Source organism: Eptesicus fuscus, chromosome 4 (genome assembly GCF_027574615.1).
Source record: "Eptesicus fuscus isolate TK198812 chromosome 4, DD_ASM_mEF_20220401, whole genome shotgun sequence".
Lineage (NCBI taxonomy): Eukaryota > Metazoa > Chordata > Mammalia > Chiroptera > Vespertilionidae > Eptesicus > Eptesicus fuscus.
Genome location: NC_072476.1, coordinates 106,953,904 through 106,979,584, shown reverse-complemented (window position 1 = coordinate 106,979,584; position 25,681 = coordinate 106,953,904). Strand labels below are relative to the sequence as shown.

The following is a 25,681-nucleotide window of genomic DNA, read 5'->3' as shown; positions in this document are numbered from 1 at the left end:
TTCCCCTTCTCTGCACAAGAGTTTGGTGTTTTACTTAATTGATATTTGAACTTATCTGTATTTCCTTAAATAGCCATAATTGCTGTGAATGCCAAAATTGGGTGAAGAATCAGGCACTAGATAATATAGCACCGAAGGAGAAACATACTTGACTCCTCTGTAACATATCAAGAAGGAGAGCTTGATTTTGTAGATGTTTGAAGGTGTTCAAAATGACACACTGTTCTTTATATGCTGTATAAACATATAATACAGTAATAACCGGTGCCCTCTTGCCTGACCCCAGCTCCGTCCCACTGAGCGATGACCATGAGAAGACTGTATGTCTGGTAGAGTTTTCTGTGACACTTTCCCTCTCCCAACCTGAATCTGATGAATGATCTTCAGTAATAAGTTTCCCAGCTGTTCTAGCAGAGCTCCGGCCAGAGTTCACTGTTATATATAGTGTGGGGAGGAGAGAGGTCTGTAATTAACACATCTCCCCGGAGAGTGGTTTTTCCCTCTGTGGTGTGACAGGTAATGCTGTGTCTTGTATGAGGAGGGGTTGTGAGACCCCCAAAGAGCTAAATAAAGGAGCATGAGCTGTGAAACATCTCTTCCTATACTCTATTAAGATAAATAGCGCTTTATATATCCTGTATAGCTCAGCTTTGAAGATTTAGCTTTTCCTGTATTTTTTTTGTCTTACGTACTTAATGACTTCCAAGCTCCGATCACATATATTCCTCATCTAGTAAGTTAGGGATTGAGTAGTTCTATCCACTTATGCCTGTTTATTCCTATACACAAAGAATTTGTGGTTCTTGTCTTTATGCCCATCTCTAACGATTGATGAATGAAGAAGGCTAAAGGGCCTGGGTTCCTGTGGATTTGGTTGAGAGAGGGGCTGGGTATTGCTGCCCAAGCTTCTCCACACCCGGTCCCCAGGGTAGATCATACGTGATGCACACGGGTAAGACTGCTCTTTGCTGGCAGGGACTTGCCTGAGGCTCTGGCCCCCCAGGTCCCTCTCAGGCCTGGGGCTCCGGGTCTCGGCACACCCGCCACCCGTCCCATCTCATGCCCACAGTGGGAAGCTCTGCTGGATGCTGGGATGTGCTTCCAGTAGCGATTCTGAGTGGATCCCTGTGGGGCGGGGCCTCTGGGCATGTGCCTATGGGACCCACCACCCGTGTCCCTCACCCTGTAGACTCCAGCTTCCAGGCTCGGGTTTGCTTCTTGCTCCCACACTGCCGTTGATAAGAATAATTACCAGATTTTCTTCAGCCATAAGTTGTGCTTTTGACTTTATAAATTCTTTTCAAGGATTGGACTAAAATTTAGTGTTTTCAATTAGATGAAGAAAATTGTGTTTAATTTTCTTACCCAAGAGACTTTCCATTTTCTCCGAGAACTTTTTCTCGTGATGAAATTCTTTAGGCGAGTTTATTATCAGATGCAGATGTGATTCATTTAGTGCCAAGGACAACTACCAGATTCCAGATTCCTGCTGCTTTAGTGGTTACCTTCATTTTAGAGCATAAGCTGTAAATGAACTGATTTTAATACATGCATTTCCTAGGGGCTCAATGAGAATTAATTTGCTAATTAGATGACAGTTTTCTAAACGCGTCATCTGTGTATCTGAACCAACATTTCTGGCAGGGGCGGAGCCACGCTTTTCCGTGTTTGGTTTTTATGAAAGTGCTCTGGCCTTGTTGCCTTTTCACCTTGGCCTTCTGTCTGGTTGATCAGAGATTAGGGGGGCAGGGAAGGGGAAGACAGAAGATTCCCAGCGAGCAGTGACAGTTGCCACAGGTGTGGTCCTGTGCTGGAAGTTCCTTGGAGTATGCGGAGTGTGGGACAGGTGCGAGCTCACTGAGAGCAGAGCAGAGCAGAGCAGATGATGTCTGTCTTTGATCTTTCCATTCGAGGGTTGTCTTCGTGGGGCTTAGGTGGGTGCTGAGGAGTCTTGTTTATCAGACTGAAGCTCACGCACACGTTTGCTTCCTGAACTTCAGAGGGCTGAGGCCCAGCCCCATGGCCTGTGCATGCGGCAAGATAATCCAAGTTTGGGAAGAGCGAGGCTTTGGGAGGCCGGGGCAAAGCCTGAGAAGGTGTACAGAATCCCCACCTCACTCTTCCACCTCCCCAGCTCAGTATTTTAATGTGGAAAGCTGGTTTTCTTTCTCTGTGAAGTAAACCTGTGAAAATCGGAAGACAGTTCTTTCTCCAGTACTTTTCCATTTTCATCTGACTCTTTTTATTTGTTTTGGACTCAACATCTTGATCTGTGTTCTTCGCCTTGGGGATCAACACACACGTACAGGACCATGCCGATGTATTGGCTAGTTCCTGAGGATGCCCATGACGGGGGCCGCCCCTGAACAAAGCTGCAAGAGGGCGGCAGTCTCCCCACAGTCTCCCCACAGACAGGTGCGGGCTCTTCATTTGAAAATCCTGAGACGCTTGTTCTCGCTGGGATCCCTGAGTGCGCCTATCCATTCTTGGACTTACTGACAGAAACAAACAGGAAAAGCCAGCTGCAGCTTGGTTTACAGTGCGGGTCAGCAGCTGGGGAGGATCAGGAAGTGGGCCTTCATCATCGTCGTGCCGCAGATAGGGAATTAGGAAGGGTGCCGTCTTCTCAGCCGGGCGGTGGAGTGGGGCGCTGTTTGGATGCGTGCGTTGCAGACGCCTGAGATGTTCCGCAGGCGTTGGTTTCTTTCACAGAAACATTTGTGAACCGGGCAGTGGTGGGCTTTTTCCTTTATGGTTTTAGTAATACCATCTGCTTTTTAGCATAAACTTGCTAAGATTTCTGCTTCTGGGTTAGGTCGGTTTGGAAAGCATATAAAACCTCCGACATCCCCTCCTCCCCATCTTCTGAAATAGGACTTTGCATAATTAGGTCGTGCGAGGGAACAAGCATTAGACTTGGAAAAACTTCCCTGCTTCTCCCAGCTGCTCTCTGTACAAGGTCGTGACCTTGGGCAAGTTACCCACCCTTCGACAAACCTCCGTTTTTTTCTTGTGAAATGGAAATAAGTTTACTAATTTTGTAGTGTTGTTGTGAGGATTCCGTTACTTTAAAGAAGATAAAATTCCAGATACCTAGTTCTCTTCCCACATGTCCTAAAATGTAAGTTTCTTTCTCTCATTGGCTTCCTTCTCCTCTCCTTATTTGCTTCCACAATTTCACTTAAGGTAAACCCCAAAACCACAGAAGTAAATTATTTGGAATTTTTCATGGCCTTTCACTCGTGTTCAGGGCTAACTCCGGAATCCCTGTCGGGGCGTTTGGACACTGCCGTTCATACCCGGCGTCCCTTCTCCCCTGCCCACCCTCTTCCTATGGTCTCTGCAGGGAAGAAAGACCTGTGTTGAGCACATTAAAGTCTGGAACTCCTTGTCATCTTGCTTACGATTTCCAGCTCCAGGTAGCGTCTAACTCCGTGGCTGCCGCAGAGCTAAGTACTCTGGGGACAGATCGGGACTATTGTGCACTGCCAGTTTATAACACGAAAATGAAAGTAGGCTTTGATTTAAAAGACAAAATCGAATTTTATGCTATAGTGAAGTTTAGCTTGAGCAGCTAGGGGAAGCCATTAATGTTCCCACATGTTTTCCTAAGATGAACTAGATGAAATTGACAAAATGCTTTATCAATGTAGTTAAGCAAATCGTGAAAGTAGTTGTGAAATATGCAGACTCATTTCAAAATCGAGTTCTTTGCATGACAGTGTCTGCTGCCATTTGAAGCTCGCGGTATGACGTGAAGGCTTTCGCTCTGATCCTTGTAGACCCCTCACGCCTCTCTTCTCTGGTCCTTCGATGCAGATGTGTTCTCCACCTGCCGCATGGCCGGTAGGTCTGACCGCCTGAGTGTGAGCCCGCAGCCACAGAAGCGCCTCTTCCAGAACAGAGGCTGGAGGCAGGTGGGTGGGTGGGTGGTTGATCGAGGGAATGCACTCTTTCAAGTAGTCGTAGCTCATCCGTCTTCGGATGGCTCCTCGGGCTTCTAGCAGGCACGTGTCCCGTTGTTGTGAAGGAAAGCCCGGCATGTATGTTTGACAAGTGAGCAGCGTGGCAGCTCTGCTCGCTCCCAGCCTCGCGCCGTCTCGGGGATTGTTTGGGTTGGCAGATGGCCAGCTCTCTGCTATAAGATGCATTTCCTTGACAGGACAAAGTGCGGGGCCGCATTAGCTGCAAAGTTTCTGAAGGTTAGCTAAACACGCACAATAAATATTAATAAACAAAAAAGGCCCACCCAACCTTTGACTTTGAATTCTGTTTCTCCATTCCACGTTCTGGAATCCCTGTAGTATTTGATTAATAACCAGGCTTAGGGTAATTGAGCCCTAAGTATCCCTTGCCTAAGTCTGGCTGCTCAGAGCCCCCGTCGGCTGCCCTGGGGACTCGTTGCCACAGTGGATGGATGGGCTCTGAATGACTGGTTAGTACAAGGGCGCTTGTTTGCCTGCTCCTTGCTTCCGTGTGAAAGGGGTGTAAATGTGCTGGCCAGCCATGTGTGTCTCTGCGAGCTCTGAGGGAAGCTGTGAACAGGAGAAGAGGTGCAGCGTCCAAGTGGGGCCTCCCTGGAAAGCAGTCAGACGTTGGTCTGTTGGCCTGGGCCGTGGCCTCTAACATTTACACCCGCGGCGCGGAGGGAGAGGAACAGCGACCTGCACACTGCCTGTTTGGCTGGGTGTCTTGGAATTTCCCAGGCCTACATTGTGGATCGTTTCCAATTCTGCACCCTGCTCACTTGAAAACATATTTGAAAACCGGTAATCTTAGATGCTTAGCCAGACTTCTAGAGAAACAAGGAAGGGAGAGAACTTGAGTACTAGATCCTTACGATTGTCCCGGGACTGTTTGTGAGTGGCCGAGGTTCTGAAGGCTCTTGACAGTCCCTCTCACTCTCCTCTCTTGCTCTCTGGTTCATGCTCTTCCCTCTTTTTAGGACCACAACGGGAGAACCGACCCCACTGCAGTTGTGGCATACTTGAGTATAATAATGGCCAGGAGAAAGAAAATGATTCCTTATAAGTGGTAATATTTTAACTTGAAAGTCATCTCCAACTCCACTTAGCAAAGCTATCCATTTAGGCTTCGGTGAACTGTAACTTTTGATTCATTTCTTCAGCAAAAATTTATTGAGCACCAGATACTTGGCATACATTGCCACACCAAACAGACCAAGATCTCTACCTGTGTGGACATGTGTTCTAGTGCAGAAGGCAGGAGGATAAGCATAACTCACAATACATTATACACTATGTTAAAAGGTGATGCACGCTGTGAAAACAGAAAGCTCGGAGTCAGGGGAATCGGGGTGCAGTGCTCAATAGGGTGGTCGGGTAGCAATGCCATCTAAGCAAAGACCGGAAGGAGGTGAATGTTGGCTTGGCTGAACTTACTAGTATGCTCGACAGGGGCTATGAAACTATGTTTGTGACTCTTCTCATGCTTCCGTGTGCCTGGTCGTGACCACCGGAAATTTCCACTGTTCTCAAATTAGTCTCAGTAGTGGAGCTACTTTGCAGACCCTGAGCTACTGATATATTTAATTCCATCTTAACAACCAGGCATAATTTTACTAGGAAAAATGTGATTTTTATATACACATACATTTTAATGTATGTTCCACAAGCCTATGTACAAAACTATGTATACAACAATGACAACCCTCCCCAAAAAGTCAAGCTCTAGGTGATTTTATGGTTTATGATTTTTCAAGTTTTTCTGTTAACCTTTTGCACTCAGATATCGAGATTAAAATTACTCTTTGAATGTATCAATAATTTGAAATATAAAAAAATCCAAATAAATAAGTATGTATGAAAAGAAACTCCAGTTTTTTATTCTACTGCCGCACTTTGTAAAGTCTGGGGTATTTAAAAAATTAAGTCCCGAGTAGAATAAAGGAATCGAGAAAAAAGCAAGCGAGTGCAAAGGGTTAATAGTGACTCACTATTGTAAGTGTGAATATTATGTAGATACTAGAAGCCCGGTGCACGAAATTCGTGCACGGTGGGGGGTTGTCCCTCAGCCCAGCCTGTACCCTCTCCAATCTGGGACTCCTGGAGGGATGTCCGACTGCCCGTTTAGGCCCGATCCTGGGATCGGGCCTAAACGGGCAGTCGGACATCCCTCTCACAATCCAGGACTGCTGGCTCCCAACTGCTTGCCTTCCTGCCTTCCTGATTGCCCCGTAACCACTTCTGCCTGCCAGCCTGATCACCCCCAAACCACTCCGCTGCCAGCCTGGTTGATGCTTAACTGCTCCCCTGCCAGCCTGTTTGCCCCCAACTTCCCTCCTCTGCCAGCCTGGTCACCCCTAACTGCCCTCTCCCGCAGGGTTGATCACCTCCAACTGCCCTCCCTTGCAAGCCTGGTCCCTCTCAACTTCCCTCTCTTGCAGGCCTGGTCCCTCACAACTGTCCTCCCTTGCAGGCTGGGTGCCTCCCAACTGCCCTCTCCTGCTGGCCATCTTGTAGTGGTCATCTTGTGTCCACATGGGAGCAGGATCTTTGACCACATGGGGCAGCTATATTGTGTGTTGCAGTGATGATCAATCTGTATATTACTCTTTTATTAGATAGGATAGAGGCCTGGTACAGGGGTGGGGGCCAGCTGGTTTGCCCTGAAGGGTGTCACAGATAAGGGTGGGGATTCCCTTGGGGTGTGGGGTGGCCTGAGCGAGGGGCCTGTGGTGGTTTGCAGACCGTCCACGCCCCCTGGCAACCCAAGGGGAGGCCCTGGTATCTGGAATTTATTTTCCTTCTACAGTTGAAACTTTGTAGCCTGGAGTGGAGCCAAGCCTGGGGCTCCCTCTGAGGCCGCAGCCATTTGTGTTGGGGTTATAATTTAAACTTTGTTGCCTTAAGCAGGTGGGCCCAGCCAGGGTGTGTGGAAAGCTTTGCTTCCCCTTTTGCCGGTGGCAACCCTGGCCTGCTCTCTCAAGCTCCATTCTGACGCCATTTCTGTTTGAATTTGTTTACCTTCTATAATTGAAACTTTGTAGCTTGAGTGGAGGCTTAGGCCTGCAACAGCTATGGAAAGCTTGGCTTCCTCTGTTACCTGGGAAACCTTGCTCTCTGTGGCTGTAGCCATCTTGGATTGGGGTTAATTTGCATACTCGACCTGATTGGCTGATGGGCATGGCTTGGCTGATGGGCGTGGCTTATGTAGTGGAGTGATGGTTAATTTGCATATTACCATTTTATTAGAGAGGATAATATACATATTAAGGACTTATATATCAAAGATCAAGCCAAGGTAGACCTAGTAGAAAGAAATTCCATGGTTTTCATTTCACTATTAGAATGTAAAACGGCAGCACCTAATGTACCTTTTCTGCCTTGGTCCTTGCACATTGCTTGGTGCATAAGTTGTTAATAAACGTTGAATTGAGGTTTCCACTCAACTTCCTGTCCCTTCCCAGTGGGATCTGCAGGACCTAGCTTGTGCTGTTTGTTCCTATCAACTTCTGCTTCATCCTTTTCCCCTTAATCCTATCCCTGCCACCCTCCCACCTGTGCCCTCCCACTGAAGTCCCTCCCACCTGTGCCCTCTCACTGCAGGCCCTCCCACTGCAGGCCCTCCCACCTGTGCCCTCTCACTGCAGTCCCTCCCACCTGTGCCCTCTCACTGCAGGCCCTCCCACCTGTGCCCTCTCACTGCAGTCCCTCCCACCTGTGCCCTCTCACTGCAGTCCCTCCCACCTGTGCCCTCTCACTGCAGGCCCTCCCACCTGTGCCCTCTCACTGCAGGCCCTCCCACCTGTGCCCTCTCACTGCAGGCCCTCCCACCTGTGCCCTCTCACTGCAGTCCCTCCCACCTGTGCCCTCTCACTGCAGGCCCTCCCACCTGTGCCCTCTCACTGCAGTCCCTCCTACCTGTGCCCTCTCACTGCAGGCCCTCCCACTGCAGGCCCTCCCACCTGTGCCCTCCCACTGCAGTCCCTCCCACCTGTGCCCTCTCACTGCAGTCCCTCCTACCTGTGCCCTCTCACTGCAGGCCCTCCCACTGCAGGCCCTCCCACCTGTGCCCTCTCACTGCAGGCCCTCCCACCTGTGCTCTCTCACTGCAGGCCCTCCCACCTGTGCCCTCTCACTGCAGTCCCTCCTACCTGTGCCCTCTCACTGCAGGCCCTCCCACTGCAGGCCCTCCCACCTGTGCTCTCTCACTGCAGGTCCTCCCACCTGTGCCCTCTCACTGCAGGCCCTCCCACTGCAGGCCCTCCCACCTGTGCCCTCTCACTGCAGGCCCTCCCACCTGTGCCCTCTCACTGCAGGCCCTCCTACCTGTGCCCTCTCACTGCAGTCCCTCCTACCTGTGCCCTCTCACTGCAGGCCCTCCCACTGCAGGCCCTCCCACCTGTGCTCTCTCACTGCAGGCCCTCCCACCTGTGCCCTCTCACTGCAGGCTCTCTCACTGCAGGCCCTCCCACCTGTGCCCTCCCACTGCAGGCCCTCCCACCTGTGCTCTCTCACTGCAGGTCCTCCCACCTGTGCCCTCTCACTGCAGGTCCTCCCACCTGTGCCCTCTCACTGCAGGTCCTCCCACCTGTGCCCTCTCACTGCAGGTCCTCCCACCTGTGCTCTCTCACTGCAGACAGAAATTAAAATCAGGTTGTGGCTCTCACTGAGAACTCGAGCTTCTTTCTGACCCAGAGCACCGCTCACTGCCCTCACAGCCATGGATTCAGGGATCAGAGCTTCCACGGAGCCTCCTCTGAAACAGCTTTTCATTTAGGTTCATGTCAAGTCCGTGTTCTGCGCCTCTGCTTTCCTTCTGCTATTGTCCTCTGGTTTATCTCACACACAGGGAGGTGTTCTTCAATGCCTGCAAGTATGTGCTGTCCCTGAGAAAGCTTTATGAGATCTGGAGCCTGTGAACCAAAAACAATAACCACCTGGTCGCAGGCTGCTGTCCAGGGACGCACTGAGCGTGCCCAAGCATTGAACTCGGAGCTCTAACTGCGCCCGAGGCCGCAGGACTGAGTTCTGTGATGAGCTTTCCAAGATGCCAGCCTCTTGTGGCAGTGGAGCGGGGAAGCCCAGCGCTGTGGTGTCAGGGCTGTTCGGGAGGGAACATCTTCCTTACGTTACTAGGTGTCACACAGATAATAGGTGTTGGAATGGAAATGGACCTCAGGAATACCTTAGGATTGGAAGAAAATGTCCTAAAAGATACAGAGGCAGCCACTAGGTTGAGAGTCTATTTAGTACACTGGCCATGGGAGTACCAGCAGGATTTTTCCATCTGTAGCTGATCACCTTGCCTCTCCTTTTCAGAGTGTGGTCCGCTGCCTGTGGCATCCAAAGCTGAACCAGATCATGGTGGGAACTGGAAACGGGCTGGCGAAAGTCTACTATGACCCCAACAAGAGTCAGAGGTATTCAGCAGCGTTGCCTGTTGTAGATGGATGACAACAACTGGGGGAGGGCCTTCGTTTCACCTGCTTTCATTTATTCCTCCTTTGATGGGGACCCACCCTTTCAGAAAATGCAGCTGGCACAGAGCAAAGCCTCAGACTTTTAGCATTGTGCTTTAGAGGATTTGGGTATCACCCTTGATCCAGACAGAATTCAAAGTGAAAGTGTTCTGGGGATTTGCAGTTCTTTAGCTGAAATGCTGAGTGCAGGGGGAGGCCGGCTCACTCTACATACCACCCTGGACAGTGGCATTAGCAGTGATGCATGTAGGGGATCAACAGGGCAGGGAGCTGACCACTTACAGGAAATGGGGCCGGCCAGTCTGCTTTGTTCCCTCTCTATCTGGCCTTTTATAAGACAGAAGGGTGGTTCCCTGCCAGCAGAAGGGGACAGCACAGACTTCCGCCTTCCAACCCCAGGCTCACCCCAGATGCCCAACGTAAGCACACCAGAGAACTTCGCTAAAGCCCAGTCGGTCCACTCCCATTTTCCTGGGGCACAAAGATGGACATGGATGGACATGGAAAAGGATGGTTTTGCTTCTCTCTGACTGAATGGTTCTTTCTGGAGAGTAAGCCTGGTTAGCGAGTATTAAAATTCATGCTCATGTCACTGGAGTCCCCCATAGACCTGCCTTGAGGTCCCACACCCTTTGCTAATGAGTCTTCATTGGCCATAATTGGGCTCTGAGTGGAAGCAGACAGTCTTGTCTTCTTCAGGACTTTCTGGACTAGGGTTGGAACCTTTGTCCTAGAAAATAAAGGTACATATTGTGGTGTTTCAGAACAAGTAGGATTTTGTTTTTCATAAAGAATTTGACAATGCTAATATAACTCGGTTGAGAGGGAGTCCGGTCCACTTGAGAAGACGATGAGCCCCATTTGCTAGCGCCCGTGTGGGGAGCACTGCCTTCGGGATCTTTAGGAAATGGCTGGTGTCTGCCTCTCCCGAGTGGTTGGCTCGTGCTGCTAAGGAGAAGGAGGTGTCCTGAGCACACTTTTGGTTCATCCCCCGCATTCTTGTGCTTAGCCCCTGGCAGCGCTGCCCAGCCAGCTCAGCGCCTGACGCTCACACTCCTGTATCTGAGATGCGTCCAAATGCCACTCAGGGTCTAGACCACCCAGACTGCTTTCATCTGGGACTTAAACGAACATTTGAACCCTCCGACCTTTAGGGTGAAAAGGCTGATTAACGTTATTACTGTCTCCTGAAGGTTTTCATGGTAGGTTATTTCTGTACATGTTTAAACCAGCCTTCTGCTGCCCAGTTACCTCTCCATCCCTTTCCCTCCCTAGTAACCACTGACAGCAGACTTGCTTTCCTTACGGTCGGTCTCTGATCACGGGGCTCCATCTGTCACATCCTCGAGAAAGTCAAGGGCGTGGTGAGACGGTGCACACAGTGTGCTCCTGAAAGTGTCTGATGCTTTCTACATGTGCTTTCTGTTTCTGAGACCAAGTAAAGAAAACACTGTGCCTTTACCCTCCCCAGGGGAGCAAAGTTATGTGTGGTCAAAACCCAGCGGAAGGCGAAGCAAGCCGAGACTCTGACCCAGGACTACATCATCACCCGTAAGTTGTTAGCTGGTCTCTTCACATCCACTCTCTCTGCTCCAGTGCGGTGCTGATCTCGTGGCTCTGGAGGCAGGAGAAGCCCTCGGAGCTCAGGCGGATGCCACCAGTGCGCCCGTGCATGTGGACAGGACTGCGGCCGGGGAGCCGCTAACCCTGGGCTTCTGTGACTCATCACGGAAACGGAGTCATTTTATGTAACTTTCAACCCCAAACGGAAAAGCCTGTTGGAGCCTAATGCATTACTCTGTAGCAGCCTTTTAAAGAATAACAATCTGTTCTAAGAATAAACAAGAAAGAGTGCTGGTCCTGGAATCAGGGGAGCTGGCGCGTCCAGTTCAATTACTGACCGGCCATGTGATGCTGGACAACAGCTTTATCAGGGGAGGGAGGAGGCCGCGTGGAGGCTCTCTCCCACCTCCCTCTGCAGTTCTGTGACCTGCCACCGCCCGGCCCAGAGGCACTGAGATGGAAGGCTAACTACCTGGGGTCTGTTCAGAAATCCCCGGGACAGCAGCTCCTCTGGGTTTGCCACACAGCCTTGTCCGTCGGGCAGAATTCTGTGTCCCCAGAGCCTCAGTCTCAGGCCGGTCCTAGGCGGCGGCCAGGAAGGCAGCCTCGGATGCTGTAGCACTTGTCCTGGGCGGAAGCCCCTGTGGACTTACCCGCTCTCCTCTAAGCCCAGGGGCGCTGCACTGCTGGGCTCTCCCATGGGGGCCTCCTGTGAGACCAGCTCCCTTAGAACTTGTGGTCGCGAAGGGATCCCACGACACTTCTTGCAGGACTAGAAGTGTTAAAGTCGGGTCATAAAGTCTGGCTCATGTAACTGCATGCGGCCTGCTTAAATTCCTCCAGCCGTTTGAAGTGAAAAGCTATGTTCCCCTCCTAAAAATACTGCGTGCCGTGTTGCCCAACAGGGACGGCGCTGTGTCCCTGAGCTCCCCGGACTCTGCTGCCTGTTTCACCAGCGCGTGATACGGCCCAGGCCCAGGTGCTGGAGTGGAGGCGGGCGGGGAGGGGGGCGGGTACTAGGAGCATGTGAAGGTGGTGCAGACATTTCTGTTATTCATATTATAAGCTCCTTTTAAATTCCTGTTATTCCTCTACCTGCCTCTCCCAGTCCTCTGGGGACAATTTTCCCTTGTAAGGAGGTTTTAATCTGCACGGAAGCATCCAAAGAAATAATTCAGGTGCTTTTTCTGTTCAAAAAAGATATTTTATTCCCCCACCTCCCAGATGTTCTCCCTCTCCCCCAGAATATCCGTTTCCCTTTTAAATCCATATGCTCTTTTATGTTCTGAAATTTAATTCTGACACTGAGTAAACTCACAACCGTAATTGGACAAGCACTGCTTTGATTTTTATTGTTTGGCTTTGCCCCACAGAGATGTAGGAATAATGCCCATCCAGTTGCCACGGCAGGAGAGCCGGGCACCCCCTGCCTTCGGGCAACCTTTATCCCAGTTTCAGTGGGACAAGTGCCCCTCCCTTCCGGCCACTCAGTGTCGTCAGCTCCTCCTGAGAGGTGGTCACATTTCAGAAACGTGTGAAGTGATTCCAGTGCCTCTGAGGCATCTGAGGAGACCTCGGGGCTGGCGGCAGGCTGTTGGCAGGATGCACATGCAGGCCCGTCAGGGAAAAGAGGCGGCCCCATTACAGTGTGTCTTCTCCAAACCACAGAAATTAGGTCTGACTGCCCCCCAGGGCTTGGGAATCGGGGAGCCTCACCAGTGTTTCCGTGACAGTCTCTGGCCATTTCCTGCGTGCCATTGGTTGCCAGGAGAGGTGAACAAGAGTCTGGTCTCCAACAGAATTGGTTAATTGGTTACAGTAAGACTGTCTTTTGTTATTAGAGGAAGGCTGTCATTATGACTTCCATTTCATCTTTCGGTTAGTCATGCCCTAGCTATGTCTTTGGGTGGAAGGCTTATTATTATAATGAAATTTTTCAAATGTGACTTCTCGTAGCTCACGCCTTGCCGATGTTCCGTGAGCCCCGCCAGCGGAGCACCAGGAAGCAGCTGGAGAAGGACAGACTGGACCCCCTGAAGTCCCACAAGCCCGAGCCTCCTGTGGCGGGCCCAGGTGACTGCTCGGCGTGGCCCGCAGAGGGGTGGGCGCAGCACGGGGGAGAGGCTGGAGAATCGGGTCCATCCTTGGGGCCGGGATGCTTCTTTGTCTTCAGAGAGATTGACTAAATAGGTGTTTTCAGACATTTTCTTGCTAGCATCAGAAGCTTTTGCTTAGATACAGGATGCAGAATTCCAGTGCACATAGCTGACAGGATGGCGCTGCGATGCAGAAGTGGAGAGGAAGCCCGGGGCCTGTCAGCTCGGTTTCTAACTTGAGCCCTGGAGGTGACCTCGGTGGAACTCTGGGGCTCCTGGGAACCCACTGCTAAAACCGTGGCTCTCAGCGTTGGCTTAATATGCACCATTGGGCACTTTGACCAGAATCCAGGCTGGGTTAAGTTTCACATGCGGCAGAAAATGGCCATCATTTTAGTTCCGTGCTGGTAAAATGGAGCTGCCCATTGCCCTGGGAGATGAATAAAAGTCCTTACAGGTTTTAACAAAGTCTGTGCCGGAAAGAAGCAAAGCAGCCTTGGCCCAGTACAGCACACGCCTTTACCAGAACCCCACTTTCTGTCACCCCCGTGGAGTTTCCTTCCGTCCCAGGCTCACAAGCCTACAGCTTTTGACTTGTTCATTCATCTGAACCCGAGTTGTGGACCCACATCTGTTTGGCCTGTCCCTTCAGCACTGAACACATACCACATATTGGTCTCACTTTTTAGCAAAGTTTTCTCTGCTGCCATCCTAATCAAAGTTCCGAAATAGTAGGGCCTAGATTACTGACAAACGCTTCTGACGAACTCGGCACCTTATCTCCGTCCCCCGCCCTCCTCCCCACCTCGCCTGCATGCTCCTCACACCAGCTGTCACTCCCAGCTCCTCCAGCGTTCCCGTGGCTGCTGCCCAGGTCTTCCCAAGCTTCCCACCGCCAGCTGCATTTCCAGAGATTGGAAGTTCTCAATAGTCTGACCCAAACTCTTCTGAGCTCTGCGCCTCACTCCTCTCCTCCCCGAGCCTCTGAGCTGGCTGTTGGTTCGCTCCTGCCCCCCAATGCCCAGTGCATTTCCCTTTCTGTATTTGTACTTAGCCCATTCTGCTCATCGAAAATAACCTTCTCTCTCTTCTGAGCTTTCCCCAATCGGATTCATTTCTTCCTAAAGACCCCGCAACCACCTCACTCTAAATCAGTCTTTTAGTGCTGTTTGGCTTTTCATTTTTTTTTTTTTTAAATCTTCCTGCGTTTTGACTGTCAGGCATGTTGGGGACTTACAGGGAAGGAAGCCCCTGCCTGGAAGCTTGCTGTCTCCCAGAGCAGTGAGTGAACTACCGAGTCAGTGCGCTCAGCTTGCTTGTTTTCTCCCCTGCGAGGGCCTTTGGGAGATGGGAAGCCCTAAGATAGGTTTGTTCAAAACGACAATAGCATCTAACAAATACTGGTTACTTTTATTAATTGAATTCCAAATGATCATACCGGAGGAATTTTTTAAGGTATATACATGGCAAACTACTTGTAATTCTTCCAACATCCTATCATTATGTAAATTAAGCAACAGAGACATAACAAAAATGCCGGGGAAGTTGAGGTTCAGTGCGTTGCTCCTTCGGTTGTGACCGTCATAAAGGAAAGCTGAAAGGACGATGTTCAAGCACTGCTGAGATCTGTGCGCTTCATACAAGTCTGAAGAACTTGAGCCCCTGGCTCGAGACCCTGATTCTGGGGGGAAGGACAAAAATCGGGTCGCGCCAGAGCTCCAGTCCACTGTCATTCATTGACCGGGCGCCTTGGAAGCCAGCGCCGAGGGCGTCTCAGCCTCGTCAGAAGTAGAGCGTGCACAGGGCACACCGGTACGTTGTTGTGCGTGTTATGTTCCTGACGTGGGTGTTTCCCTTTGAACAGGTCGTGGCGGCCGGGTGGGAACCCACGGCGGCACCCTGTCCTCATACATCGTGAAGAACATTGCTTTGGACAAGACCGACGACAGCAATCCCCGGGAGGCCATCCTGCGCCACGCCAAGGCCGCAGAGGACAACCCGTACTGGGTTTCTCCAGCCTATTCCAAGTAAGGGAACAGCCTTTCACGTGGGGAAGTCCTCACGCTTAATGCATTGGGGAGAACGGTGGCTGCTCTGAGGTTCTAACACCTCCATTTCATGTTTTATCCTGGAGCATGAAAACGAGGCCAGGCACCCATCGCTCTGAAATCCGGGCATCTGCGTGTCTTAGGACTCTAACGTGGTGAATTGTCAAACCAGGCCAGTTCCACCAGATTACAGCCTAGTGTAAGCCCATTAATTATGTGAAGTCCATTCCTCCTGTGATAAAACAATTACTGCCTGTGTGCAGTATCTGAGTTGAGGAGGGTTGGAAGCAACCGAAGGGGAGGAGCTCTAGGTCTGTTATTAAGACTGCCTTTCATGTGTAGAGCGGTACCTGTGAGTAACACTTACACAGCCGCGGAGAGCCTGCCTGCTCAGGTTCCCTTACATGGCCCAGCATGGGTGAGCATGTAGTGTTCCTTAAAGCAACGAAACCAGCTACACGCACACGAAAGAAAGGCACTATTGTAGAATTGGGGCTTTAAAATTTTTTATTTTAAACTTACAAAGTTGCAAAAACAGTACAAAGTATTCATGTATGCTCTTCCCCTAGCTTCCCCTGATGTGAACACCTTACATAAGCAAAGTACAGTTAATTAGCACAGTACAGATTGAGATTGGTACAATACTCTTAAGTAAGCTCAGGACCCTACTTTATTTTCCCGCTAACATCCTACCAAGGATCCCAGCTGCGTTTAGTTGTTACTTCTTGGTCTCCTCCAGTCCCAAAGTTTCTCATCCTGTCTAGTCTCTCATGACCTTGACACTTTCCGTGAACGCCAGCCTGTTAGTTTGTACACTTTTTCTCCGTTTGTCCGCTGTTTTCTCATGATTGGAATGAAACTGTGCATTTTTGGCAAAAGCAACACAAGGGGGATGTATCGTCCTCAGTGCATCGTATCAGGGCCTCCTGTCAGTCACTGAGTCTTCTGGCGGGTGATGCTAACTGTGACCGCTTGGTTGAGTGACGTGTCCTCCGTCTCTCCACCGTCAGGCTACTGTTACGGTTTGAATTATACATTTCGTGGGGGAGATGTTTTAAGACGATGCAAATCCTGTCTCTCCCTAAACTTTGCGCTCTCTCTTTATCATCCATCCATATGTTTGCCTGCAGCAGTGATAACTTTCTAGTTCCCTCTTTTCTTCTGCTTTTATTAATCGGAATTCTACTGAAAGGAAGAATTGTCCTTTCCATATTTACTCATTTTTTTTCAGGTACTTTTTATATCAGTATGGACTTTAAGATACTTCATCATCTGGGTTAAAATCCAATCTTACTGTTTAGTTTTTGCGCACATCGTTCCAGCTTTGGCCAACGGACTCTCCTTCAGAATGGCTCCTGTCTTCCTACAACAAGCCCCTGTGTTTTTTGAGCACTTCCTTACTTTCTGGCACCACAAGATGTTCCAGGTCATCCTTGTCTTTCTTGCCACAGTCTTAGAATCAGCCACTTCTCCAGGGAGCCTGGTTCCTTTGGTTGGAGAAGGATGTTTTGAAACCAAAAGTTGGTGCTAGATATCCTCATTGCTACTGGAATGCCATTGCCTCTAGGCCCTCTCAGCTGGCAAAGCTTGTTGGTATTTTAAAACCATGAATATGAACTGATGCCTCTGATTTCAATTCCATACCCAGGGTTCATTTAACCTTCCCTTTCCGTATTTGTAACTTCTTCCTCCAGTAGTGAGAAACCCAGCCTCGTTACCTGCAAGGTATTTATTCATGTGTTCATGCCTTGTGTGCACACAAAGCAGCTGCTGAGGTGCTAGCCCCTGTGAGAAGCAGCTTCCCTGACTAGCCTGCAGCATTTGTGCCAGTTTTTTCTGTTTCAGCCTTGCAGTCTCCAGCCAAGATACTGTTTCCAGTTACTCAGTTTAGATCTTTTCTTCTCCCTTCCTGTCTGTGTCATTATGTTATTCATTTGGGAAATAGTTAATCTCATTAGTTAGTGTTTTTATTCCTTTTTGGGATTTCCCGCACATTCTGTTATTTTTTAGCGTGTGTACATAGGGTATGCAAAATATTACTGTGATGCTAGGAGTCAGAACTTTTTCCACATGAATAACTGTAAACCTGCTTTTGACCCACCATGTACAAAAACGAGAAATTTATGTCCTCCTTTCCAATTTTATACCTATTTCTTTTTCTTCTCTAACTGCATTGACTAGTGCTGCCAAAACAATATTAAATAATATCAGTGATAGCACACATCCTTTTCTCACTTTGAACTTCAACAAGAGTGACTGTTAGGTTAAAACATGTAATAGCCCTTTTTGTATGTGGGGGAAAAAAGTAGCAGCAAGTTCATATTATTCAATTTAATGGTATTTCCCCATAAAGCATGATAACTTCTGAAAACATACACATATAAGATGTTAAGGAAAAATCCATCTTTTTGTTTACTTATTCCATAAAGATTTAGTGATCAGCTACAATGTATAAGGTACTGTTCCGGGTTGTAGGGTAACAGCAGTGTTTATGGAGCTTATATTCCAGTAGAGAGCGAGAGACAATAAATAGATCCGTAAGTGTTAGATGGTGGCAAATACGAAGAAAAAAACCACATTAGTGCCGGGGAGAGGGAAGGAGCAGGTAGGGCCATCAGGCGGGACCTCTGCTGAAGTTCTGACCTGAGCGAAATGAGGGGGTGAGCCTGCAGGCCGCCAGGGGAAGGACATCCATGCAAAGGAGGCACCACACAGAGGCCCCGGCACTTCATCTGCAGTGGAGGCTGAATTTTTCTTTTCTTTTCTTTTTTTTTTTATAACTCTAATAATTTGTTTTTATTTTTATTTATTTATTTTCTTTTTTTTAAATTACATATAGTAATACATATATCTCCTTTTTTTCCCCCCCCATTGACCTTCACCCAGCCTCCCCTACCCCCTGTCGCATGCCCTCATCCCACCACCCCAGTGTCTTGTGTCCATTGGTGTGCTTATATGCATGCATACAAATCCTTTGGTTGATCTATTTCCCCCCCACCCCAACACTCCCCAGCCTTCCCGCTGTAATTTGACAGTCTGTTCGGTGCTTTACTGCCTCTGTATCTTTTTATTCATCAGGTTATAATGTTCTTTATTTTCCATAAATGAGTGAGATCATGTGGTATTTTTCTTTCATTGCCTGGCTTATTTCACTTAACATAATGCTCTCCAGGTCCATACATGCTGGTGAGAATTCCTTCTTTTTTATAGCAGCGTAGTATTTCATTGTGTAGATGTACCACAGTTTTCTAATCCACTATCTGCTGATGGGCATTTAGGTTGTTTCCAAATGTTAGCTATGGTAAATTGTGCTGCTATGAACATAGTGGTGCATATATCCTTTCTGATTGATGTTTCTAGTTTCTTGGAATATATTCCTAGAAGTGGGATCACTGGGTCAAATGGGAGCTCCGTTTTTTTTTTTAAAGAAATGGCAAGGCCATGTTTAATATATTTTATTGATTTTTACAGGGAGGAAGAGAGAAGGATAGAGAGCTAGAAACGTCGATGAGAGAGAAACATTGACCAGCTGCCTCCTGCACACCCCTACTGGGGATGTGCCCGCAACCAATGTACATGCCCTTGACCGGAATTGAACCTGGGACCTTTAAGTCCGCAGGCCGACGCTCTATCCACTGAGCCAAACCGGTTTTGGCCATTTTTAGTTTTTTGAGGAAACTCCATACTGTTCTCTACAGTGGCTGCACCAGTCTGCATTCCCACCAGCAGTGCACGAGGGTTCCTTTTTCTCCGCATCCTTGCCAGCACTTGTTGTTTGTTGATTTGTTGATGATTGCCATTCTGACAGGTGTGAGATGGTACTAGAGGCTGAATTTCATTGCATTCTTTTATTTATCTCTTTGGAAGTGATCATAGGGTTTTTCAGTGAATATGATTTTTATTACTGAGTTTTCTCCCATTACATCATCCTTGCATCTTTGTAGGATCCTCACAAGGTTACGGCTTATTCTTTGCCGGGTGTTAGCCTGGCTGTGTAAGCTTTGTACCCGCTCCTTTCCTGTGTGTATTCTCGAGCTGTTTTGAATACCATTAGGTCTACTTGGTAAGGACTGGATAGACTCCACCTGCAAAGTGTCCAGGCCTGGTGCTTGTGTGGAGGCGAGGGCAAGTAGTAATTCCTTAATGTCTCTCCTCTGTCCCCTCAGGGTAAGGAGTCCATTTGGATTTCTCTCTTCTGAATCTGCTTGTCATGAACATTTTCTTAGAAAATCATTCATCCATATCTTCAACTTCCTTTATATAGAATTAGTTGAAGTGGAAATTGTCCTTATATGCATGCATTGTGCTTATAAGGACATAATGTTGACCATTACCTAATGGCATTTTCCTGCATGGTAGGCGAGTTAGTTATGTTCACAATTGGATGATATGCTAGTTTAGTAGTTGCTCTGGGAAGCAGGTTGAGCAGGTATTGTCATATCCTCACCTTACAAGTGAGGAGACCGAAGCTCCGAGATTGCAATTAACAGTGAATCACAACCAGAAATGGACTGTGATCTCTGCTCAGACACACTTTGCTGCTGCTGCATGTTGCTCCCCTCTCTTTCCTTCACCCAATCTTGTCACCTGAGGTTTATTGCGTGCTAGCTGAGTTCATGGCACCGTGTGCGTGGCATGCCATGTGTTAGCCAGGGTTTTTCTCCTGCTCACCTGCTCGAGTGTACGGTTTACTGCCAAGTGGCAGAGTGCTTGAAGGGAAGCGAATATTTAAAAGGATCCTCTCATAAAGGTCAGTGTAATTGAGAATGTGTGTCTGGTTGTTTTTCTTCCCTGAAATTGACTTCTGTCAGCGATGAAATGAAGATTTACTGCATCTCACTTTTTCACAGAAAAGCACAACTAGCCCCTACACAGTCTACCTGCTTGTGCATGGCACACACTCACCTTCATTCTGCAGGGATGCTCGCAGAGTCTTTGCACACTTGACATTTGTCGACGGAGTGTTTGAGCCTCCTTTCTGGCCCTGGCAGGGTGACAGCGTGGGAGTTTAGAGACACAGCAGGTCACAGAGGACTCTTGGTCAGTCACACACGGCAGATTCGATTACGGTTTCTTGTTGAAAGCTGCTGCTGGAGGGAGGGGGAAGGGGCTGGCTGGGAGTGGGCAGGTATAGACCAGGCCTGCGATTCGCTTACCTCACATAGGGCTGTGTGCGGGAGGCTGGCCCCCCCAGCCCTGACAGCCTGACAGCTCTGTCAGCGGGGCCTCTTCCTGCCAGAGGAGCCGCCTTCGTAGCCGGTTCAGTCCCTTTCATGTTCACCGAGCGTGTTTGCTCTGACACAGGATCTGCGGATATGTGGATATCAAATACCATTCCCCCCACAAGGGATGCGTTCGAAGTCAGTATTGAAAGAGGCCGCTCTCTGAGTGCGTGAAGCTTTATTTGTGTCAGCACAAGACATAGGGAAGCATAACTTTTTCCTGAGTTATGCTTTGGTGACCCAGCATCACGGACCACGTCCTGTGTGGAGCCAGCATTTCTCCAAGAGGATTTGTGGGCCATCTGTGCTGGAGTCGAGGGTGGGCATGGAGAGGTTGAAAATGCAGATTTTTAGATCCCGCCCCAACCAGCTCAGTCTGTGCACTGGGGCTGGGGATTTGCATCCTATGAACTTCCCCAGGTGATTATTTTGCCCACGAAAGTGTGATAATAATACAAAAGTAATCCTTTAGAACAGACCACATATGATTTGCCCTTAAGAAAATTCAAGCGTCCATAATAGATTATTTTGGTTATAGAGATTCATACTGAAGACATATTGCATAACAAAAGTATTTCCCTCAGGGTTTAAAAAAATAGCAAACACCTATGTTATATTTAATATAGAAATTATTTTATTGAATATATTTTAAATATAACTTTTTAAAAATATACCTATTATATGGAGGAACACGTGATAACCAAAGCAAGGTAAATAATAATAATGACATTTTATATACTTCACCATATCAGGCTTATTTAGAAAGGTTATGTATCATTCATTGAATCCTCACAGCAGTCCTATGAGCAAGCGACATTATTGTCCCCTTTTGACAGATGAGGACATTGAGGCTTCTAACCTGATCAAAGCTACATAGGTTGCAGGTGGCAGACCTGGAATTTGAACATAGTGGTCTGGCTTCTGAGTCAAACTTCTGCGTTTGACACTGCAGTGCACGGCCTCTCATCACAAAGCAACCGAGAATACTTACGGGAAAAGTGAGTAATAGTGAAGCTGAAAAGAAGCAGAAGTGCTGGGCTGTTTCTGCTGAGAATGACTTATCTTCGCCAAGACCATTGCCCATCCCGGAAGTGAGAGCGTAGGGCTGCAGTACTGCCAGCTTCCATACGTGTTTCTGAATGGAAGTCGTGGCGCTCACAGTTACATGCTTTATAAATGTGAGCTTAGAGAGGGCACTGAGATACCCGGGCGGCTCAGTGTGCTCTTCAAGGATTTAGTCATTCCAGTTTTTTATATCCACTTTGGGGTAAGGTAGCTAACAGTGATTTTAGAAGGTTCTTTTGTTTTTCTTTCTCTCTCTCTTTCCCCCCCGCCACGCCCACCCCTTTTTGTTTCCAGTTTCCACGGGTTTCATATAAGTCCCTTTCTCCATCCTCATCCAGTCTCTGACTCTCATACAGATCGTTGTGAGTTAGTATGTGCTATTTAATGAGTCTGAGATATGTTTATCTATTTTCCAAAATGTCATTGTCCCATTTCCTGAAGAAAATAGGACTTTTTTTTTTAACCTAGAAACATCTTGTTACTTCTCATGTGTCCCTCATATGTTTTTTAAAGAACTATCTTTGATTAGCTCTTCACTAGAAAGAAGGGACCATTTCAAGTGGAATCTTTTGGTCAAAGTCTTATTGAGTCTTAATAATTCTGCAATTGTGAGGATCGGGTCAGAGTGCATCTGGACTGTGTTCATTCCAACAGGGTTAACAAGTGTGTCCGATTGTCAGTCATGGCTGTAATTGGCTTTGGCTTTGAGGTTTCCCTTTATAATAAACAATGGGCCCTGAGCCAAAAAAGCTTGTGGTTTGTGCTCACATACTGATGACTAGATATTACAAGGGATTTCCCCTCATACCCATTTTATTGCCCTGGAGCTCAGGTTAGCTTTTTGGATGAATCATATCAGAAGAAAGTCCCTAATTAAAAGGAGTCTGACCCGGGGACCCTTCATTGCAGCTGAAAACACTTGCGGCTTCACTGTGGCCTGAGCGCCGGAGGAGGCATGACGAGGCCCGTCAGAGCTCAGCCAGAGAGAAGGGCAGCCCTGCGCACACTGTGGGTCCCTCGCACAAACAGGCACCCCAAGCGCCCTCTGGCAGGTTGCTGGGAAATCTTATTCATTCCCCACTGTTCTACACGAAACTCCTTTGGGGGTGGCACTGCAGGTGGGTGGGGCTCTCCCGGGCTTCGGTCCCTTTTCTGTAGCACACAGTGCCGCAGAGCCTCGCTTCCTACAGACCACGTTGAAATTCAATTTTTAAGGTGTTCCAAGGGGGAGTTAATTAGCACAAAGTAGCTGATAATTTATAAAGTTGAGAGAGGCATTTGCTTAAGCTTTTATTTGCACTAGTAGCCCATCGCGCGATATCGCGCTCAGTAGGCTGCTGCCTGCCGCTTCTGTAGGAGCCGCGCCGCTTCCGCGGGAGGCAGAAGCGAGCCACCGGCGCCCATGGGAGCCGGGAGGGAGCCGCGCCAATTCCACGGGAGGCAGAAGCGAGCCACTGGCGCCCATGGGAGCCAGGAGGGAGCCGCGCCGCTTCTGTGGGAGCCGGGAGGGAGCCGCGCCAATTCCACGGGAGGCAGAAGCGAGCCACCGGCACCCATGGGAGCCAGGAGGGAGCCGCGCCGCTTCCGCGGGAGCCGGGAGGGAGCCGCGCCGATTCTGCGGAGCCGAGCTGCTTCTGCTGGAGTTGGGCCCGCCGTCTCCTCTCTGGGCCTGCACTCGGCCGCAGGCTGCAGGCTGGCCACCCTGTCCCTGTCCATGTCCGTTCCAGCTCCGGGGGGCCGGCCTGAGCCAGGGCGCGGAGGCTTGCTTGCCCCCCTGTCTCTGCCTCCATTCCGGGCCTCACCTGTGCACGCAACCTCCTCCTGTCCGGTCGTGACCCGTTATGGAGTCCCGGCCTAATTTGCATATTTCCTCTTTATATATAGACTAGAGGCCCGTTGCACGAAGAGATTCGTGCAATAGGCCTTCCTTCCCTTGGCTTCCAGCACCGGTTTTCCTCTGGCACCTGGGACCTAGGCCTTTGCTCAGGCCAGAGTCTGCCTTCTTCGTCTTCGCTGCAGACTTCGGCCGGTTCGTCTTCGCTGCTTCACTGCAGACTCCAGCCGGAGTCTGCCATCTTCATCTTTGCTGCAGACTCTGGAGTCTGCAGTCTTGTCTTTGCTGCGGCACTCCGCTCCTGTAGATCCCTTCGCCCCCCGCCCTCCCTCTCATAGCAGGCGTCCTGCCCCGCCTGGCCACTCCACGCCTGGAGCAGCTGGGCGGCCACCATCTTTAGCCTTCTAATTTGCATACTCACTCTGATTGGCTGTGGGCGTAGCAGAGGTATGGTCAATTTACATGTTTGTCTACTAGGTAAGATAGATATGAAATAATAACTTAGCAAATGCAGAGTTTACCGAAGCTAAAACAAAATAAAAACCCTCCAGCCCTCCTCTGGTTAGTTTATTTAATGGTTAGTGTCTATAACCATGCTGATATCTAATCTGCTCTTCTTTTCTTGGTAACCCTAGTAAACAAGTTGACATATATAGTCAAGTGAAAAAAGTTTACTATTCAAAGTTAGTTAAACTGGAAAACAAGTTTCTCATCAGCCTTCTGTATGTTTAAGTTTCCGATGAACACTTACTGCAGGTTTTATTACATAAGCCAATAATACAGTAGTCTGGATGAAGCTGATTTCAATAAAGTGGGTACGCAACTGGTTGTCAGGAACCCGGTGAGCACCTACAGTGATTACACCGTTGCCGTTGCCTAATGAAATGTTCTTCCTCTTTTCTTTTTCTTCACTTTGATCCCTCTATATTAGCTTTTGTTTTGGGAGCTGAGATAAACCTGCCATGAGGCTGTAAGTTTGAGTTGATGATTTCCTGTGTCTTGAGAAAGGAAGCATAGAATTCTGGAGGAACTGATTAAATAGAAGGCAGGGAATGGGTAGGTAATGGAAATGCTGTCTTGAAGTAGTGGGATACATTTCCCGTATGTTTTCTTTTAGCAGTTTTATAGTTTTTGCTCTGAGGTTCAGCTCTTTGATCCATTCTGAGTAAATTTTTGTATCTGGTGTAAGGTAAGGGCCCAGTTTCTTCCTTCATTGTATATGGATATGCAGTTTTGCAAGCACCATGTATTGAAAGCAGCCTAGTTCTCACACTCAATTTTCCCTACTTGGCCAACCAAATGAGAGAATAGGTGGTAAACTGCATTGCTGGGAAATTTGGACACTGGTTTATGCCTTGATTTTGGCAATTTGGGGAAGGGGAGCATGGGTATCTGAAAGTTAAGTGTCATGATTTGATATCGCACACACATAATATGGCCATTTTTCTGACGATATTGTTATTCGTTCAAAAGTGGAATTTAAAATAAATTTTGTGGAGTTTCACAAAGAGGACCATCCCACCTTCCCAACAGGTTGATATCCCCTAAGTTAAAGTACCCACAGAGGAAATGGGAGTAGGAAGTGTGTGGTTGGAAGTATGAGTGACCATGATGTAAAAATTTACTCCATGAACTTTGCTGAGTTCAGTGCTGGAGGGAAAAAAGGTATCTCCTTTGAAAAACAAATCTAGTCCTTTTGTCTTGGCTGCCAGGCAGTTCAGTGCCCACTTTTGTGCTCAGTTATGTACCCTTTAATTCCTTGGTTCTTGACCTTCACCTCATTGGGTTTGTCTTGATTTTCCTTATACTAGTAAGTCAACTTTATTGAGGTATAATTTACATACAACAAAACACAAAAAGCACTCATTTCCTGTCCTGACAAATGTATACATCTGCATAATCACCACTTCAATGAAGATGATAGCCTGTTTACAGCCCCCAGAATGTTCCGTGAGCCCCCTGGTGATCATTCCTCCACCTCCGCCCCTGCTTAAAGCTGTGCCCTTCTGTGATCGCCTGTCTGCTAGACATGCTTTCAGAAGTAGGTGGACAGGAAAAGAAGAACTGCTATGGTAGTTAACGGAAATAACCTTTTCAAGCTTTAGGTTTTCTTTCTGTGACCTTTTGTTCACTTTCTTTTTTTATATCCAAAAAAGCAGCATTACCACTTCTTAGTACTTAAGTCTCATTACAGCTAAAATCGATGCGCATTGCCAGATATCTTTAGAAGACCATCTTCTTTTTATTTTCCTCTTAGATTAAATATCGAATTCAAAGGATTTTTAAAACCAGACAAATTTATTCCTCTATGGGTTTGTTCAATACCTGCGCAGTCACTGTCTTTGTGTAATGAGCACCAATTGCATATTAGAAAGCCCGGGTCCTGCTTTCTAGTAATTCGGCATCTC

The 25,681-nt window shown here is 48.4% G+C and overlaps 1 protein-coding gene across 2 annotated transcripts in view; it reads left to right on the top strand.

Moving 5' to 3' along the window:
* WDR70 (WD repeat domain 70) overlaps positions 1-25,681 on the top strand; it is a 173,354-nt gene that overhangs the window by 146,258 nt on the left and 1,415 nt on the right. For both annotated transcript variants that reach the window (XM_008155589.3, XM_054715315.1), the window contains exons 14-17: positions 9,285-9,385; positions 10,917-10,996; positions 12,965-13,081; positions 14,969-15,131. In XM_008155589.3, coding sequence (XP_008153811.1) covers positions 9,285-9,385; positions 10,917-10,996; positions 12,965-13,081; positions 14,969-15,131 — 461 coding nt within the window. The remainder of the gene's footprint in view (positions 1-9,284; positions 9,386-10,916; positions 10,997-12,964; positions 13,082-14,968; positions 15,132-25,681) is intronic.